General features: G+C 34.2%; 1 protein-coding gene and 1 long non-coding RNA gene across 15 annotated transcripts; one reads left to right on the forward strand and one right to left on the reverse strand.

The window, feature by feature from the left end:
• Positions 1-4928: 4928 nt before the first annotated feature.
• Positions 4929-14784, reverse strand: LOC105761871 (uncharacterized). Of its 13 annotated transcripts, none has more exons than XM_052634787.1 (5): positions 14642-14784; positions 14346-14522; positions 13929-14132; positions 13257-13419; positions 11989-12440 (listed from the first exon to the last, which is right to left on the reverse strand). In XM_052634787.1, the coding sequence occupies exons 2-5, from the start codon at positions 14511-14513 to the stop codon at positions 12244-12246; spliced, it is 732 nt and encodes a 243-aa protein (XP_052490747.1). In that variant the 5' UTR covers positions 14514-14522; positions 14642-14784; the 3' UTR covers positions 11989-12243. The 13 variants fall into 13 exon arrangements, 4 of the variants coding, with proteins under 4 accessions (XP_052490747.1, XP_052490745.1, XP_052490746.1 ...); XM_052634785.1 differs by having other exon boundaries at positions 14346-14556; positions 14642-14712; XM_052634786.1 differs by having other exon boundaries at positions 14346-14582; positions 14642-14666.
• A 286-nt stretch (positions 14785-15070) lies between these two features.
• Positions 15071-17461, forward strand: LOC105789929 (uncharacterized). 2 transcript variants are annotated; one of them, XR_008198696.1, is made up of 4 exons: positions 15071-15314; positions 15615-16498; positions 16815-16882; positions 17141-17461. It is a non-coding gene; the product is annotated as an uncharacterized LOC105789929 (long non-coding RNA). The 2 variants fall into 2 exon arrangements; XR_001132374.2 differs by having other exon boundaries at positions 16458-16498.
• The last annotated feature ends 2874 nt before the right edge of the window (positions 17462-20335 follow it).

Genomic DNA, 20335 nt, shown 5'->3' on the forward strand with positions numbered 1-20335 from the left:
CATATCCCTGTATCCAAGTCTGTCTAAGCGTCAGACGCGTGTACTACAAGAAAAAATAAGAGCAGGAGCAACAGAGATAACCGATATATAACTATTAGTTCTCTTTTTAAGAATTTATTCACATTGCTTAGGAGAAATCACATGTTCTATCAGGGGTAGCATGGAAGAAAGAGAATAGTTTCAGTTGAATATTATAATAGAAAGACCTACAGCTGTCTTACATTATAATAAGGTTGTCGACCAGCAACGCAAGGTGATGTTTCTATTAAACCATATCCATTCTGCACTTCCAGACCAATTGTCTGCACATACGAGCCATCATAAAATAAGAGATAAATTGACTAGTAACCTTTTCATTTGAAAACTAATAACATATTAGCATCTAACCTCATAAAACTTTTCAATATGCGTTGGCAAACTTCCACCTCCGCTTTTGGCAGTCTAGAGGATGATAGAAAATAATCAATAAAACCCAGAACAGAAATACTAGAAATGCTGAACAAAGAAAAATAAAAGGAACATTCCAACAAGGATCTTTGCACATAAAAGGAAAAATAATAATATGGGTTCCTCTTCTTTTTCTCCTTTGTAAGGTTTCTTATTTTTCAATTGCAATACGGGTATGTAAGTAACACTGATATGTTTAATTTTGAGTATGCTTTTCCATATATTTGAGGGCTCGGCTAATATCCCCAAACAATGTCCAGTGATATGGCAAACACAAGTGTCAGACCCAAGTACTTCAAGAAAAGAAAAATGAAAGAGTAGGCGAAACATAGACAATACATGCAGGTTTTATTGATTGATAAATAGAGTTCACTCTGAAGCTGGAAGAAAATTTTTCAATAACAAGTTTATGTAGCTAATATATCAAACCTTTTGTATCCCAATAGCAGATCGGATTTTTTTGTATACAAACTTTGTTGGTAAGACATGCAATGGCCACAATATTGTAGCAATAGTTTTAGACCATAAGTAGTCGAACATGGATACAATATGTGAAGGTTCCTCCGAATTTCTTGTTAGGCATAGTCCCTATTGATCAAATAAAAATCAAAGGGCAAAACTGAGTTGAAACATCTGACTAACAAACATTAGAATTCATCCAGTTTGATAGTTTGGAGTGAAAAAAACAGTCAGAGGACCATATGAGTGCACCAACACTCAGTACATGTTACTTGGACTCAAGTGGGTGTGAGTAGAGGCACGCATCTTATATGGGTATGTTTGACTTTTTTTGGTAAGTTTTTCACTATATTTTAACCCAACTCTTCATTTTGCCTAAATAACTACTGTGTCTGAATTCATCTCCAACACATGCTCGGACATGGGCATCGAGATATGGTCCTCCAAGAGTCCTCCAAATACATGCAATCCTAGAAAAAACTGAAAATACTCAAGTCAGATGCCTATGTCCAACACTTACACCCAAGTCCGAGTAACATAACCTTTTCATGTATTTGGAGGGTCATATGCTATACCCACGGCCGGGAATGTGTTGAACACGGATACTTCAAGAAAAATGAAAATTAAAGAAACACATGATGATTGTTTTTAATTTACTTTATTCAGTTTGGTCGATTCCACAGACTGCTAGACTAGTCACCATATTATGCAGAAAGCGTTATCAGCATAACCCTATTGTCAAACGAATTCCCTGATAAGTAGAACCATGTTTAACCCGTACATTTAACAGAATTTTAACAATTTATACAAAGGCACAACTGCTTAAACAATTTCACCAGAAATGAAGTTATGTGGTCTTAGTTGAACTTTACGCATTATGTCCATAAAAGAAATATGGGTATCAGGTTAAACTGGCATCTAATCCCCATTTATCTCAAGTTTTAGGGCAATAAATAATTAATTTAAGCCATGGGAGAGTGCATATGAACATTAAAATTGAAAAGAAAAGATATTGGGATAAGAGCATTACCGTGCAATACGATGAAGGGAATAGCGTGTCTATTTGGGATAAGAATCAATGTAATAGAGATTGACTGCAAAAGAGAGGCCATTGCTGGTGAAATCTTGCAGAGCCAGAGTTTCTTTCTTTCCCAAAGCATCCAACAAGAACAACCACAAAGACATCCATAGATTTGAAAAGACGAACCGAAACAATATTTCCTAGGACTGAAAACCCAAAATCTATGGATGAAGCAAGTGATTTCCATATCAGAAAAAAAAAAACAGAAACGATTGAGAAGGAAGAGAAGAAAACGGATGAGAGAGGAAAAATTTGAAGAGAAAGAGATAGTGAAGAATTGGGAAAGTGAAGGAGAGAGGATTTAAATTTCCAACGATGGGAAAGGAAGGGGATTTGAAAAGACTGATGAAAACGGGCAGAGGGGCTCTTCTCCTGCCAACGGTAACTAGCTATTTAATACACTCATTTAATAAAGTGATAATTGAGTTGTTTAGCTTTTAAATTTTTATTTAATATACTTATTTTTAATATTCTCATTGTCTGAATATATTTATTTTTAAAATAATACTATTTACTATATCAAATATATAAAGAGTTAAAAAGTTATATAAAGAGTTAAAAAGTAAGTCAAAATATTATAAATATTATAAAGGTCATATTAAAATTTAGTTGAAAAATTTTAATGTTTTGATAGTTAATTAATTAAAAGGACTAAATTGTAAAGATAAAATTTAATGGTCATAACATTATTTGTATCTAATGAATATAAATGCATGAAATGAGGGCCTAAAGTAGTAATTCAACCAGTTTAGAGGATAGTGGATGAATATGATTTGGCATTTGGTGAAATTTGGTTGAGTTTTTAAGGGTAAAATAGTAATTAGTCAATTAAATTAAATAAAACCAAAATGTTTTACCATCTTTACATTTTCTTCTTCACTGAATTGAAAAAGGAGAAGAAGTCATTCTTAAGCTTTAAGGTTCGGCCATGGTGAAAGCTAACATGATCAAGACCGAGTGAAAAATCAAATAGAATTCAAAATTACTAAAATGCCCCTATACTTTGTTATTTTTACAATTTAGTCAAGTAAGTTCGTATGAATTGAATTTCGTATAATGTTGATTAAATTAAATGTTAGTATATGATTGTATTGTGATTGAATCAATCTATATATGTTATTACGCAATTTATCTTGTCAAGAAACGATGGAAATTCAACGACGTACGATGACTATCGAGCCTCATTTGAACCTTAGAAATATATAGGATACAAATGATATGTCATTAGTGTTACCATATCTTGGGTGCTGGTCGTAAATGTCCTACCGATTGCTGAGTTCCGACATGTGTTGCGGATACTCGACAATTTGTGTGAAGAGCACAATGTAGCTACATTCCGAACGACAACTTGTGTGAGCAAACCCAGGTTATCATGTTTCGGATGTTGGTCTTAAATTTCCTACCGATGACTGAGGTCCGACATTAGTTGCAGATACTCGATAGCTTGTGTAGGTAGCATCGTGTAGCTTACATTCCGACCAACAGCTTGTTTGAGTAGACTCATTTTACAGTTCATGTCAACTACGACTATATGTTTATCACACTTTGTGTGAGCTTTCCCGTATATTCGATATTATTCTAAGTGGTTCAACAGGTCTAAAAAGGGAAAGAATGGTAAGTATTCAAATCACTTATGTCATGAATTTATGCCAATGAATGAAAAGGTAATGTTCAATGAAAGTATGTTTACGCTCATGAAATTGAAGATTTCAAATGATGTTGTTCATGTATATGACTTACCTTATGTTATTTCAAGTAATTTATGAGTTGATACTATAACATGAGTTGTGGATGATACTTAGGCTTGTGCCAAGCTTATGATTGGATTATATCATGCTTAGTCTTAATGAAATACATTGAAACGATAAGTGTTTAAGTGGTAATACGCTTATGTAAATGAAAAGGGTATAAATTAAAGCATGTAATTTCTTATGAAATAGTTTATCATAAACCCTAAACCATGTAAAATTCAACAAGATAAACTATAAAGGTGAAGAAGGGATTCACCAAAAATATGCCAATGGAAGCGTAAAATATAATACTTGAACAGAGGTGCCAACAACATAATAAAACAAAATGCAGTCACAGATGACTCTGAGCAGCAAGGGGAAAAAGAAATCAAAGAATAAATTCCATGCTACCTCTAGACAAGTTCTACTAAGAAAGGAAATTGAAATGAAAACCTAACTGAACTCAAGCATTACGGGACTTTGTTCCTTGACCTCCGTAAGATGTCTCAAGCACGAATCTAACGGTTTATTGCACATATAATATGCCGCATATTTTGCAAGTCATGCTATATAGTTCTTGATTCATTACAGACAACTTATACATCAGAACATTTCAAGATAAGAAACCACAAAGTAAAGTTCCCCACCAATATCCTCCAAGGTTGAAGGTTGTACTCCTACTCTTACCTCCATTGGATTTACCTTCAGTCCCATCATCCTTCTTATAATCGTTTGGTCTAAGATCAGGACCAATATCCCTTACCCAACTTGCAGCATAAAGCCTAGAGGCCTCCTTCAAGACCTAAAGAAGGATGACAGGTTTTTACTACTTATATACTAAAAATAAATGCCTCTTATTCCCTAAAGCATAGGCAAATAATAGGTTCTTGAGCATTATTTGACATTCAAGTGGTTAACCATCAAGTAAGCAGAACAGAAGATAAAAGTCATTTGATCATTTCAATATCCCAATGATCTAATTTCCACCCTGATCACCAGCTAGCATCTGTGAAATTTCAAATTTCCATTATGCTTCTTTAAAATTTGATCACTGGAACAAAAGCAAAAAAAAAATCTTAATAAATTCTTAGCTCTTTTACTTTGTTTTTCATTTTTTTATAGAGCCATCTGAATGGCAGAAATGATGATAAGTAATCGAACTTCGAATTTGTACATTAAAATCGAAAATATAAGGGAAGAAGAGGGTAAAATTTCCACAACATGACAACAGAACAATTGTATTACATTATTGCAAAAAACAGTACATGTGATGGTATTACAGCCAGCACAAGCGTGCTACAACCTAACCTGAAGACGACTTTGGACTAGAAGTATCGACAGAAAAACTAGTTGTAGAAGTTGAGGAATTATGGACAGCTCTTGTGTGGCTGATGCTTGGTTTAGTGAACCAAGTTGTTTACAGAAATTGTTTGTGAGGCCCCACATGGTTGCATATTAGCCTAATGTTTTGTCTCCCTCTCATCCATCTCAGCACGATCTTCATGTGCCTCTTGCTTGTAAGTCCTCTCAGTCCAACCTCCTGAACTCATAAACACATTTCTACTCCAATATGTCGAGCACAGGCAAGTAAAGCATGAAAAAAACAATATCGTATGGAATTCAAGATCCTAAAATTATGCAACGATAAAACTGCACTGCCCTTCACTCTTGGGCTTGGCTTAATTAGATGTGGAAACAACAAATATAGATACACAATGAATACAGATTATAGTCTACTAAACAACTGACCTTGACTCGTTCCCAAGTATCACCGACGGTGAGGGGCCCATGCTCCTTGAGAATGTCAAAGGTGACTCTGCTTATGGTCTGCGTTTGCTCTAGCGACGTTTTCAACTCGATTGGCTTCATTTTCGGCTTGGGTTTCGTTGAAAAGTACCGAATCATACTCCCAAACATCCTGCTTTTAATTTCATTTTATATTAATTGTATAATATTAATTAAATAATATTATAATTGCTATATATATCATGTCAATTTGCTTTTAATTCTAAAATATTTAACCCTCAACATTTATACACTATGACAACATTGAAAAAGGAAAATCAAACAGCACTTGTATAAGGTAATAATTATCAAACGATTGACCAAAGACAATCTTTAAATCCTGTAAGCTAACCCAAAACAGAAAAATCAAAAGAAAAAAAATTTATTCAGAACCAGCATGCATCAAATTAACTAAGACAATAAATGAACAAGAAATTGGTTATGACATCATTAGAGAATATATCCAACACATCTTTTTATCAGTCTCATAAACCATCAACCAATAAGCAAATTAAAATTCTGTTAATCAGTCTCATAGAACCTATTTACTTAAAAGATTACAACTCAATTTCCCTTCATGTAAGGCTAGGTAACACAGATGAATATAATTCTATCTTTAACCAAAATCAGAGTACTTTCACCACATGGATATATCAATAATCACACAAAACTTCCCATTCAACTGATATACAGAGATACCATGGGTCTACCTAAAACTTCCAATCAAAATCCATTTGCAAACCATACCCAACATAACACAAACAATCCCAAGTATTTTAAAGAAAATATACCCAACACTTACTGACTAATGCAAGCACCCAGCAGTATGAAAAAGAAAATATATATGCATACACGAATCATGACAATCTCCACCGTATATAATCATGAAACCCAAATCGACAAAAACCTTTGCAATTAGCAAATCGGTTGAAATTCTCCAATTCTTATCAATATCAACAAGCATCCCAATTAGATTATTACTATTTTTTTAAAACTAAAGTACAGACTTTTTGAGAAAACTAAGAAACAGAATGTCACAACTCACAACGAATTAAAAAGACATTTTATTACCATCCAGAAAAACTAACAAATAAACTCTACATGCGTCACAACTCCCGCTGGGTTCCTAGAACCAAAATCAAGCCAACACAGATGCAGTAAACAATTTACATACGGATGCTTTTTGTTTAAGCAATTAGTATTCTGCTAAGCAAAGATTTAAAAGAAATAGAAAATAACACAAAAGCTATAATATTAAACAGAGGGAAACAAACAATCCAAAAATAAAGAACAACATATAGTATACGACAAACAAACAAAAATGAAGAACAAGACCGACATCTATAGATCTGAAAGACGAAACGAAACAGAGATTTCGAAAGCTGAAACTAAAAAAGAAATTGATACCTGAAATGAGTCTCCGTTTAAGCAGCGAATTTCAAAAATCACAAAAACCAGAAACGCCAGAGAAAACATAGGGTTTCTCTCTCACGAAAACTCTCTTCCTACTATAGCGTGTGTTTTTTTGGCCTGTGGATACCCAAGGCTAAAATAGAATGACAGGAAAACGTTGAAAAGAGACCTAGGGTGAGAGAGAATCGCCGAAGAAATGAGAAACAATGGATTGGATAGATATATTTGAGGATTTAAGTTTCGAATGATGGGAAGGAAGCTGGCCTGATCGGAGGTAAGACGCTGGAAAGTGTGTGGAAGCAGCGGCAGCGGTTTGTTAGAAAGGACAATAAAGGACGAAGAGAGAAAAAGAAAATTAGTAGAAGAAAGGGGGAAAGGGGGAGAGAAGAAAGGGAGAACCGAACGTGAGAGAGATGAAGGAAGAAAGAGTTTTTATAATTTATTTTAAAAATGGTTTGAATTTTATTTCATTTTTTAAAAATATCGTACTCTGGAAAAGTTATATTCAATCTTTATGGATTGAAGATACAATATTTTCTTAAATAGTATTTAGACCCAGATAAATTTAGGCCTGTTTTTCCAAGCTTTTGTTTTGCTTTGGGCCTATTTCGTTTTGGAGTCGGTCTTTTAGTCCTGACGGTTCGTGTTTTTGAATTTTAATAATAGCCCAGTATTTTCCTTCAAAAAAAACCTTAAACCAACGCCGGGATATCCTTGGAATGGGATATACCCGGCCGGGATATCCCTTCTTAGGATATCCCCAACCGGGATATACGCGGAATGGGATATCCCTACGTGGAATAAGTGTGACAGGTAGTCCGGTCCTGCAGCATAAAAAATCTGAACCGGACACTAAAAGAACTGAACCGGACAGGGGAAAACCTGAATCGGGATGGGATATGAAAGGGATATCCCCAGAATAGCTTCTTCCGAGACGGGATATGACAAGGATATTCGTGAATTGGAATAAGACAATCTTTAAATCCTGTAAGCTAACCCAAAACAGAAAAATCAAAAGAAGAAAAATTTATTCAGAACCAGCATGCATCGAGAAATCAACCAGGACAATAAATGAACAAGAAATTGGTTATGACATCATTAGAGAATATATCCAACACATCTTTTTACCAGTCTCGTAAAACCATCAACCAATAAGCAAATCAAAATTACGTTAATCAGTCTCATGGAACCTATTTACTTAAAAGATTACAACTAAATTTCCCTTCATGTAAGGCTAGGCAACACAGATGAATATAATTCTATCTTTAACCAAAATCAGAGCATTTTCACCATATGGATATATCAATAATCACATAAAACTTCCCATTCAGCAGATATACAGAGATACCATGGGTCTACCTAAAACTTCCAATCAAAATCCATTTGCAAATCATACCCAACAGAACTCAAACAATCCCAATTATTTTAAAGAAAATATACCCAACACTATCTGACTAATGCAAACACCCAGCAGTATGAAAAAGAAAACATATATGCATACACGAATCATGACAATCTCCACCGTATATAATCATGAAACCCAAATCGACAAAAACCTTTGCAATTAGCAAATCGGTTGAAATTCTCCAATTCCTATCAATATCAACAAGCATCCCAATTAGATTATTATTATTTTTTAAAACTAAAGTACAGACTTTTTGAGAAAACTAAGAAACAGAATGTCACAACTCACAACGAATTAAAAAGACATTTTATTACCATATAGAAAAACTACCAAATAAACTCTACGTGCGTCACAACTCCCACCGGGTTCCTAGAACCAAAATCAAGCCAACACAACTCCCACCGGGTTCCTAGAACCAAAATCAAGCCAACACAGATGCAGTAAACAATTTACATACGGATGCTTTTTGTTTAGGCAATTAGTATTCTGCTAAGCAACGATTTAAAAGAAATAGAAAATAACACAAAAGCTATAATATTAAACAGAGGGGAACAAACAATCCAAAAATAAAGAACAACATATAGTATACGATAAACAAACAAAAATGAAGAACAAGACCGACATTTATAGATCTGAAAGACGGAACGAAATAGAGATTTCTAAAGCTGAAGACCAAAAACCCTAAGAAAAACCCACTGAAATACAAGTAAAAAAGCATGGAGCTGAAACTAAAAAAGAAATTGATACCTGAAATGAGTCTCCGTTTAAGCAGCGAAATTCAAAAATCACAAAAACCAGAAACGCCAGAGAAAACTTAGGGTTTCTCTCACGAAAACTCTCTTCCTACTATAGCGTGTGTGTTTTTGGCCTGTGGATACCCAAAGCTAAAAAAGAATGACAGGAAAACGTTGAAAAGAGACCGAGAGTGAGAGAGAATCACCGAAGAAATGGGGAGCAATGGATTGGATAGATATATTTGAGGATTTAAATTTTGAATGATGGGAAGGAAGCTGGCCTGATCGGAGGTAAGACGCTGGAAAGTGTGTGGAGGCAGCGGCAGCGGTTTGTTAGAAAGGACAATAAACAAGGAAGAGAGAAAAAGAAAATTAGTAGAAAAAAGGGGAAAAGGGAAGAGAACAAAGGGAGAACCGAAGGTGAGAGAGATGAATGAAGAATGTCTACAGCCCCAAACACTAAAATAAAAGCCCAAAAATGCCAGCCCAACTATAAACCTTAAACCCTAAACTTAAGCCCAAGTCCTAAATTCACAGACCCCAAACTTAAATTTTCCTGAAATATAGGATATACCAAAACCGGAGTATACTTCAATAGGATATCTCCCAGTCGAGATATCCCTAGAATGGGATATCCCTGGCAATAATAAGGACAACAGGCATCTCGGTTCAAACACGTAAAAAATCTGAACCGAGTACTAAAACAACTGAACAGGGATGGGATATGATGCGGATATTCTTGGAATCGTTTGTCCCGAAACGGGATATGATGGGATATCCCTGGCTAGAATAAGAATGAAAATTAACTAGAACAAGACAATAGAAAAATCTGTTCCGATGCAAGCTAAGCCCAATAACACGGTACTTATTAAAACGTTATTGTGAAATTATTTAATGTCAAATTCTCTGAAAATATTTAAAAACTCAGTATGATTTAATTAATATTTTCTTATTCCCTCAACAAATATAATGCTTTTACTTGTTGAAAAAGGAAAATCAGGAGACAATAAAAGGAAAGAAACAAGAAAATGTTTCCATTTATTTTCTGCTAATCAGTTAGGGTTTTAGGGTAGATACTTATATAGTGTTAGAAACATATCTTGGCTATAAAATCTCATAAATAGGACTGAAAGATTTGTAAGAAAATATCCTTAAATACAGAGGAAGCAAACAATCGAAAAAAATAAAACACATAACAAGCAATAAACTATCAAGAAGATGAGGACATCACAAGATTTAAAAAGACAAATATAAGCAATGTTTCATAAGGCTGAACACCAAAACCAATAACAAAAACACACTGAAAAAACTAAAAAAGAAGCATAAATCTGAAAACTAAAACAGAGATGAAAACTAAAAAAGACGTGAAAAGAAAAAGTTAGTAGAAGTGAAAATCATAACTGAAATTACAATCTGATGAAGGGTCCTGCTATAGCAAGTGTGTTTTTTTGACATGTGTCTACACAAAAGCTAAAAAAGAAATCAGGAAAAAAATGGAAAGAGACCCAGATAGAATCTGCATAGTAAAGAAAGGGAGGAAGAGAAAATAAAAAATAATAATAAAAACAAAAGAAAAAGAAGGTAAAAATCAGAATAAAGGGTGACAGAAGAGACACAATTTACAGGAGAAAGAAGGGTCTCCCATCAAGGATTTGGATAGACGTTGGAAGTTGTTTAATGTATCATTTAATTATCAAAAGACACTACGATACCTGTAGGCCTGGTCCAACCTGAACTTGGACGACGTTAAACTGAAAACAGTGATTTAAAACCAGGCCAAAAATATGATGAAAACCTGTAAGTGAATGCTCACGAATGTGTCATTGAGTGAGCTAAGAATCAATCATAATAGTAGGATAAAAACTCAGTGTTTGAATTGATTGCAACTTGTTAGAGTTAGTTTTTTTCAAGAAACACTTCCTTCCGAATGTCAAATATCCGGTATGCCCTCGAGTTTCAGCAGATGGCCAAGCCATGACTGTCGGAGAACTTGTATTGTCCCCCATACTTGCTTCACCAAAGACATTTCAGAACCAATATGTAGAATTAAAACATCAGTAGCACAAGTCAACCAAAACTCGAACACCAAGTAAGAACAGACAGCGCCAGGACATGGAAATACCAATGATCGCACAGAGAACTCAATAAAACAGAACAAATATCACCATCAAGCCATGAAAATACTTCCCTTCAAATGCCAACCTTACCTAGTACATCTGCTATCTCATTTCAAATGCCCTTCCGCTGGTCTTTCGTCCATTGCCTATGGTCTCCGGTAAGTAGTCATCTGTTACCCTTAGCAAGACCGCTAGTGAAAATAAATTAAACAAAAATAAAAAACACAGCCCTTTATATAGACAGCTCCTAAGACAAACAAAAGAACCTCTATTCTCTCATTCTAACTTAGAATGTGCTACCCCACAAGTCTCCATGCATTACTTCAGGCCAATAACGGGCTACTTGCCAAAATGCACAAGGACGACGCATCTTCTCCAACTTATAAGGGCAGGGGGTGTTTGCATTTCTATCCATTTTAAGATAAAAATGGGAAAGGTCAAAAGTAGTGCCTTTTGAATTGTTAAAAGCCAGACCAAGTTCCAGGTCACGACCAGAATTTGGTCGAGGGAAATTTGTTTTAAGAAACAAATAGAAAAAATATATATAAAAAGACCAAATTCTCGCACACTTTAACAGCTTTCATAGTATCATGCCTCTCATTTACAATAATCAAATCTCCATCTCTAATGCAGTGATTGAAAGATATCTTCATTGAGGAATCAATAAGCAATATCCTTAAAAGACCGAAAACACATTCAATTGAATACACAGATGATGTTGGACTAATATGCAATTTCTGTACCAAAATTTACTCCCAAAAACGAAAATATTTACCACATATCCAAAGTTCCATTAAGAATAAACTATCACCTAGAATGACAGGAAGACCCGAATTCATTAATATATATATATGTATATAAATAGGACAAGAGCATCACCATTGTCAATGGAGATACCCATTATATCTGTAGTTTCTAAAGGTCACTTTATTAATACAGGAAAATTCTCAGGACATGTATCATTCTTGTGATTTCATGCCAACCCAGCTCCACCAAATCTCTAAACTTGTATCTACAATAGGTATGCTAGAGAAGTACTCACATGCATCTCCGATTATGCACTTATCAGCCATCAAGTTGAATTTTTATCAGTATTGCCTGCTTGCTGTGCTTTAGAAGAATCTTCCTTTTTCTCCATGACCTGCTGGATACCTTCTTGATATCCTTCTATGAAACTCTTAAGAGCATCTCTATATGCAGAAGCCCTTGTCATGTATAACCTCTGTAAAGCAGGCGTCAAAGTCTCCATCCCTCCACTTGCAGCAATCGCTATTAAATCATTTCCATAGACAACATCAAAACAATGTAAAATTCAAAAAGATAAACTATAATACCAGGAAAATAAGAGAGAAAAAAGGGTGAGACGAGAGAAATTTGGCCTAAAAAATTTTAGTTGAAAAAGAGAAGCTGCACCAACAAGGTAAATGATGACAGAATAAGTGGAAAATTATCATGAGTTAAAAATTTCCTTTCTAAAATCAATTAAAGAAATATATATTAAGATGTTCAGAAAATAGAATGTTGGCAGATGGCACATCATGCTATCATTCTTCAGGGTGATTCCAAAACGAAGAAAAAAAAAGGTACCTAGGTAGCATAAGATAACGGTACAATCGTCACTGTAATGGCTCTAGACAATGAAACCTAGATAACTAAGACTGCTAGGAGATAAACAGTAATTTAATATCTTCCTTAACAACTGAACCTTGGCCTGGTGAAGAAGGGATTCACCAAAAATATGCCAATGGAAGCATAAAATCTAAGACTTGGACACAGGTGCCAACAACATAATAAAACAAAATGCAGTCACGGATGACTCTGACCGGGAAATTGAAAAAGGAAATTGATCCTCCAGACAAGTTCTACTGAAAAAGGAAATTGAAATGAAAACCTAACTGAACTCAAGCATTATGGGACTTTGTTCCTTGACCTCCATAAGATGTCTCAAGCACGACTCTAACGGTTTATTGCACATATAATATGCCGCATATTTTGCAAGTCATGCTATATAGTTCTTGATTCATTACAGACAACTTATACATCCGAACATTTCAAGATAAGAAACCACAAAGTAAAGTTCCTCACCAATATCCTCCAAGGTTGAAGGTTCAGTCTCTGTACTCCTACTCTTATCTCCATTGGATTTACCTTCAGTCCCATCATCCTTCTTATAATCGTTTGGTCTAAGATCAGGACCAATATCCCTTACCCAACTTGCAGCATAAAGCCTAGAGGCCTCCTTCAAGACCTAAAGAAGGATGACAGGTTTTTACTACTTATATACTAAAAATAAATGTCTCTTATTCCCTAAAGCATAGGCAAATAATAGGTTCTTGAGCATTGTTTGACATTCAAGTGGTTAACCATCAAGTAAGCAGAACAGTACATAAAAGTCATTTGATCATTTCAATATCCCAATGATCTAATTTCCACCCTGATCACCAGCTAGCATCTGTGAAATTTCAAATTTCCATTATGCTTCTTTAAAATTTGTTCAATGGAACAAAAGCAAAAAAAAAAAATTCTTAATAAATTCTTAGCTCTTTTACTTTGTTTTCCATTTTTTTATAGAGCCATCTGAATGGCAGAAATGATGATAAGTAATCGAACTTGGAATTTGTACATTAAAATCGAAAATATAAGGGAAGAAGAGGGTAAAGTTTCCACAACATGACAACAGAACAATTGTATTACACTACTGCAAAAAACAGTACATGTGATGGTATTGCAGCCAGCACAAGCGTGCTACAACCTAACCTGAAGACGACTTTGGACTAGAAGTATCGACAGAAAAACTAGTTGTAGAAGTTGAGGAATTATGGACAGCTCTTGTGTGGCTGATGCTTGGTTTAGTGAAGGCCCCACATGGTTGCATATTAGCCTAATCTTTTGTCTCCCTCTCATCCATCTCAGCACGATCTTCATGTACCTCTTGCTTGTAAGTCCTCTCAATCCAACCTCCTGAACTCATAAACACATTTCTACTCCATTATGTCGAGCACAGGCAAGTAAAGCGTGAAAAAAACAATAATGCATGGAATTCAAGATCCTAAAATTATGCAACGATAAAACTGCACTGCCCTTACTTCACTCTTGGGCTTGGCTGAATTAGATGTGGAAACAACAAATATAGATACACAATGAATACAGATTATAGTCTACTAAACAACTGACCTTGACTCGTTCCCAAGTATCACCGACGGTGAGGGGCCCATGCTCCTTGAGAATGTCAAAGATGACTCTGGTTATGGTCTGCGTTTGCTCTGGCGACGTTTTCAACTCGATTGGCTTCATTTTCGGCTTGGGTTTCGTTGAAATGTACCGAATCATACTCCCAAACATATTGTCTCCCTAAATTTGTAGTAGTTGAGTAGATGAGGATGAACTGTGTTTTATTTCATTTAAAACAAACTATAACAAGTTTAGTAATTGAGAGAACAAAAAGGAAAACAGATCGAAAAAAGGCATACCTTCTCTCCCTTTACTACTGATCGCCAATAATTCAAATAACAAAAGACCGAAAAATATCCAACTAATTATAATCAAAAACATAAAACCCCGAAACAGGATATTCCGAGAATGGGATATACCGAAGCCGGGTTACACCTCTGCGGGACACCACCGAACCGGGCTATCCGTGGAATGGGATATCCCTGTGTGGAATAAGTATGACAGGTTCACCGGTCCAGACAAGAAAAAAATCTGAACCGGCCACTAAAACTCTTAAACCAGAGGCTAAAAATTGTGAACCTGAATGAGAAAATACAGTCTATCCTGAGAATAACTTATTCCGAAAAGGGATACGACAGGAATAAAGTCGGAGCAGAATAAGGCCCCGTTCTTTATTGCGTTTTAAATGGACTTTTGCCTTAAAAAGTCCTTTTCTCTTAAAAGGAACGCAGAACGACCTCCATCTGCTTTCAAAATTCACCATCTAAAACGTCATTTTCTCCAGACGGAGAAGCTGAAAATTTCAGCATCTAAAAAGGTTGAAGTGCTTTTGGTTGATAAATGACCAAAATAACCTATCTTCTCCCCCTTGGAAAAACGTTCTTTCCTCTGCTGTGAAAGTTCTATACCCATTTTTTTCACATTTTCGCTGTGAAAGGTCCTTCCTGTTCTTTGTTCCTCTTCCGCAGTTGAGTACGTTTTCTTCTTCTTCTCTTTAGTTATTAGTTATGCTTTGTTTTTATATACTTTTTAATTCTGGCTTTTGTGCCTCTTTTGCTTTACTGTTTTGTGCCTCTACTGCTGCTTTGCTCTGCCTCTTTTGTTTTGTGCCTCTTTTGCTCGCTTTGTAACTCTTCCAAACTATTTTAGTTGATAAGAATAGAAGAAATATAGACTAAACCAAAATTCGTATCCAAATTTCATATCGTTGCTGAATTTTCTGTATCTTTTGTATTTGAAAGTTCTGATGATGTTCTTTTTAATTGTTTCTAGGGTTTAGCTTTACGATAAGATACCATGGCTGTGTTTCATTTTGGTTGAAGTTATCGTCGATTGTATTATTCCTACTTACCATCACTTATAGCGGGAAAGCAGTTTCTGATGTAGGGTAGATTTGTAGAAGCCTTCCTGCTTATAGAATACAGCTTTTTAAGGTTTACAGTAGGAACTTAGGGACAGGGATAGGAATCCAAAGAGGGTCGGATATCGGAGGAAGATTGCTAGAATTTTCTGAAGCATTGGAATGACAAGGAAATAAACTCATGGTTTTACCCTTGTGCTGTCAATCGTCCCCTGAAGCATCATAGTAGTAGTCGAGAGAAGAAAGTAGAAATATGACAATGGAATTTCCATGAATTTATAGTAAACTCAAAGATAGACTCAATAGACCACTCTTTTTCTGTTCTTGGAAGCAAAGTTACAGAATGACTGAGAGCAGTCCACAAAGCAGAGAGAGCATATCTGCATTGTTGACTCATAATCAGAAAACCCTGCTCTGTATTGATATATTTATTATTAATTCATTGTTCTATCAAAGAATATTCATTCATGCTAAAGAGAAGAGAAACAAAAGGCTGCCTGACGTTTTCATACATGTGTTCCAATTTCTCCTTTTCTTTTGTTTCAAGTTCTGGACCTAAGTGTAAGTTCCTACAAGAGGACCAAGCAGATCCTTCCACAGACCACTCATAATCTTATGAGTTGATCAAAAATCGGTCATGCTTACAAAATGCAATATTCTAATATCTTATAATATAATTAATGCATACATACACATATATATATAGTAGAGTGCAAGTTTTTTTTCCCCTTAACTTCTTTATGTTCATTTTATAGGGTGTTGCTGTTGCACTGCCTGTTTATTTTGCTACACAGAGGTGAGAGTTTATTGAGACACCGGTCTTGAAATTCGGGGTTCAAAGTTGACAATCAAATGGTTAGAAAGTAGGGATTTCCAAAATTGTAGGTGGTAGGTCTGAATTTATTTGGCACAGTGTGTGAGAATTAATACTTAATGATAGGACAATAATCGTGGAATAATGGCTTGCTCATCTATTACTAGCTGATTTTCGTCTATTCTAGTCATGATAGCTGGATTAATTTGCCTGTTATGGTGCAGGTGTTAGCGTAAATGAACTTGAACTTATTTGTATGACGAAACTGTTAACTGTTTGGTTTTGTATTGTTTGTCAGCAAGTGGCAGGCATTCAAGTTGGCAACTCTTTCTGGTTTTGCGGAGCCGCTCGGCGTTGTAATTGTTGGTAAGCGAATAGTAAAATTTAAAGATAAAAATTCTTTTGAAGAAGTTAGATGTTCATTTCTAACAGAAATGTAACATCGGTTATGAGCTATAAGCTGTGATATCATGAAAGTACTGCACATCCTCTTTCTTCTTTTGTGAATCGGGAATGGTTTTCTTTTTTGTTGAATATAGTTTGCATTTAGGTTGAATTTATAGCCTATTTGCTTTCAAGATTTCGGATTATCTTTGTTGATTTATCTTTGTTCTTGCACTGCAGCTTATCTGTTCCTGAGCAGCATAAGTCCCGAAATTGGCTTGTTAGGATCAGGTTTGTCGTACCATCAATCCCGAAGTACATGAGCTTGTAACCTCTTTCCATATGAACAAAAAGATGTTGTAAATTCCTGAACCAAGATGTTTTATTTTAGTTGATTTCTCTGATAATTTTAGCCAAACTATGAGATGTCTTAAAAGCAAAAAGGATGAACAGCCCCAGTTTGCAATGTACATAATTTGTTTCCTTGTAACAACATGAACATTGAAAATGGGAAAAAAGAGAGGGGGTTACAAATAAATTTATGGATATTGTACTTTTATATACTTGACTGTTTAATTTCCTTACAAACCTCGTTTTTATTTCTTTAACAAGGTGCAAATTCAGAATTGTTATATCTGATTTTTTATTGAATCTGTCATCTCTAATTGGCACATTTTTTTAGATTAGTATAGTTATGCAAGGTTAAAATATGCTATAAGTACTTGCACTCTTAGTAAATTAAGAATTTAGTCCTTATGCTTTTATTTTCAAGAATTCAGATTTCAAAATTTTAGTTCAGTTGTTAACACTATTAACTGTATTTGTTAAATTGGTTAGTGTGATATTTTTAAATAAAAAGGTCCCTTTAATAACAATGTAATTAAAATGTTTCAATTAACTTGAATTTAACAAAATAATTTTATAAGATTAACAATTTAAGTAAAATTTAAAATTAAAAAAATTAAATTTTAATCATATGCCAATTTAAATTTTAAAAGGTTCCAAGTTAATGCTCAAATGCAGATTATATTTTACCTAAGTCATTCGATTTTGAGGTATTTTTTATCTAAATCATTCGATTTTAAGGATTTAGCTTTTCTTTGTCAAAATGTTAAATAGATCGAGTCGTTTAATAAATTTCGAAACACTTGTTTGGCTATTGAAAGGTTGAGTTGCCATACTATTGACCCTAACACCATGTTCATAACCAAATCACTTTTTCTTATTATTGTGCTTTGATTGCTGTTTGTTAAAACAAGTCGATTGGGAAATGAAATGAAACTACCGAATTCTATGCAATTTCATCCATTTGTTTACTTGGCCAAATTAGAAATGGATTCTTTTTTACAAATAATTTTTATAATAATACAATTGTGTCAATATCTAATTACAAATATTTAATTTTTATATTTAAATTTTTAAATATAGTTTATATATTCTAATTAAATTTTATAAATAATTAATATTAATTACTAAGAAATATTTACAATTAATATTATATATTAAAATATTAGCAATAAGTTATAATAAATTATTTTTTATATTTTTGTTAAAATATCGTAATATTAACTAATTTGAACATTATTTAAATACATATTTGTTATTTTATAATATCATGTCTAAAATGGACATTTTATTCTTCAAAACCACTTTTTGACAGCAATACCAAACACTCAAATTTTTCAAAAGTACTTCTCAAAAGCATTTCTCAAAAGCACTTCTTAAAAGCATTTCTCAAAAGCAATGAAGAACTGGCCCTAAGAAAGTAAATTAACAACAGTAGGACAGTTAAAAATCTGTACCGGATAAAAAATTCTTTATGACTACGCAGAAAAATCCAAAGCATTATGTCCAAATAACATAAAAGCAGGTTCAGATTGCGAATAATGCAACGTTAAATCTTCATAACACAATCTTTTATCTTAATATTTAGTTTAATTAAAATGTAGTAGTTTAAAAGTTTTTTTTAATATATTAGCTGGGACATTGCAGAGTATAGAATTTTCTTTCCAGTTATGTTATAATATTAAAATCAACTCCCTAGCTTGTGGTATCCCATTTCAAATTGGAATACTTACATGTTTGGGCCCCTATTCCAAAAAGTGAACATTTTCTATTTTTCCCTCTTGAATTTTTTAAACTTCCTTAAATACCATACATTTTTTAAATAGGGTAAATTTATATTTAGTCCCTCTTAATTTTTTACCCTTTAAATTTATTGGCATTGACGTATTTAGTCCCTCTTGGACATAAATATATTGGCATTGACGTATTCGAAGAAAGAACTTCAGAAGCCTTATGATATGTGGTCATTGATTGATCGCGGATAAAATCTGATGATAGAGAAAACAATAGACAGTTAAACTTTCGGCATTACCAAGTTCTGATGGGCAACAATAGTGTAATTATACAGAAACCCGACAGGCGAAGAAGAAAATATGAATATTGTTAAAGTAGAAATATAAGACGGAACTGGTTGAAGATGATAAGATGCCTTATCACCGAAAATGCGAAAAACATCCAGTCCCATAGCTTTGTCGAGTTCCTAACAAAAGGTAAAAACACGATTCAGTAGGCACACAAACAACATCAGCAAAAAGGAAAATAAGTCTCAGGTCTTGGTTTTCAAGTGGAAATAACATCACTGATATTCAATGCATCTGGGGAGCTATCGAGATCAGAGATAAATTTTTGAAGGTGTTCATCCTTCAAGGCTTCACAGACTGCATTGGAAGAAGCTGCATCAGAGAACATTGAGATATAAATAGTAGTGTGAAGCGAATTAACCAGATTCGGCATCAAGACAGCTTGTCTAAAGGTTCTCTGGCTCTAACATCATGTAGATAATGAGAACATTTTGATCATACAAGCTAGTTATCTTAAGCTGGAAGGCATTTAAGCTTCTACCATACAACTCAGTCTAATGTACATTGAGCCCCTGGGAATCAATTTACCTGATGTGGAAAAATGCTTTGGGACCTGACATAAAACTTCATGCAGACCAAATCTAGCTAAAAGCAATACAATCGGCCTACTATAAAATGCAAAAAATAATCTACCACAAGTCCACCACAATACCCTCGGAATATCCTTTTAACACATTACAACCTTTGAATCATCTATAACCATCATCAATATATTGAGCTCTAAGATATCTCCATGAGATTTCAGTATTTCTCCCATGGATACATTGAATTCTTATCGAAAGCAAAAGATCTACTGGCAATTCCAATTTATGCAGTCATTTTCATGACACTATATTTCCAAGTTAATTACAGATCTTGTGACAAAGATTTTCTTCATACATTTTGCATTTTATTGCACTTGGATATCTTGATTGGGTTGCTAAATATCAATGAGATACCAGTGCATAAATTATAATAAGGAGTGGATTCTTTTTCAAACATTTGCTCAAGTGACGTACTTCCTCCCACT

This window comes from Gossypium raimondii, chromosome 8 (assembly GCF_025698545.1).
Source record: "Gossypium raimondii isolate GPD5lz chromosome 8, ASM2569854v1, whole genome shotgun sequence".
NCBI classification, from domain to species: domain Eukaryota; kingdom Viridiplantae; phylum Streptophyta; class Magnoliopsida; order Malvales; family Malvaceae; genus Gossypium; species Gossypium raimondii.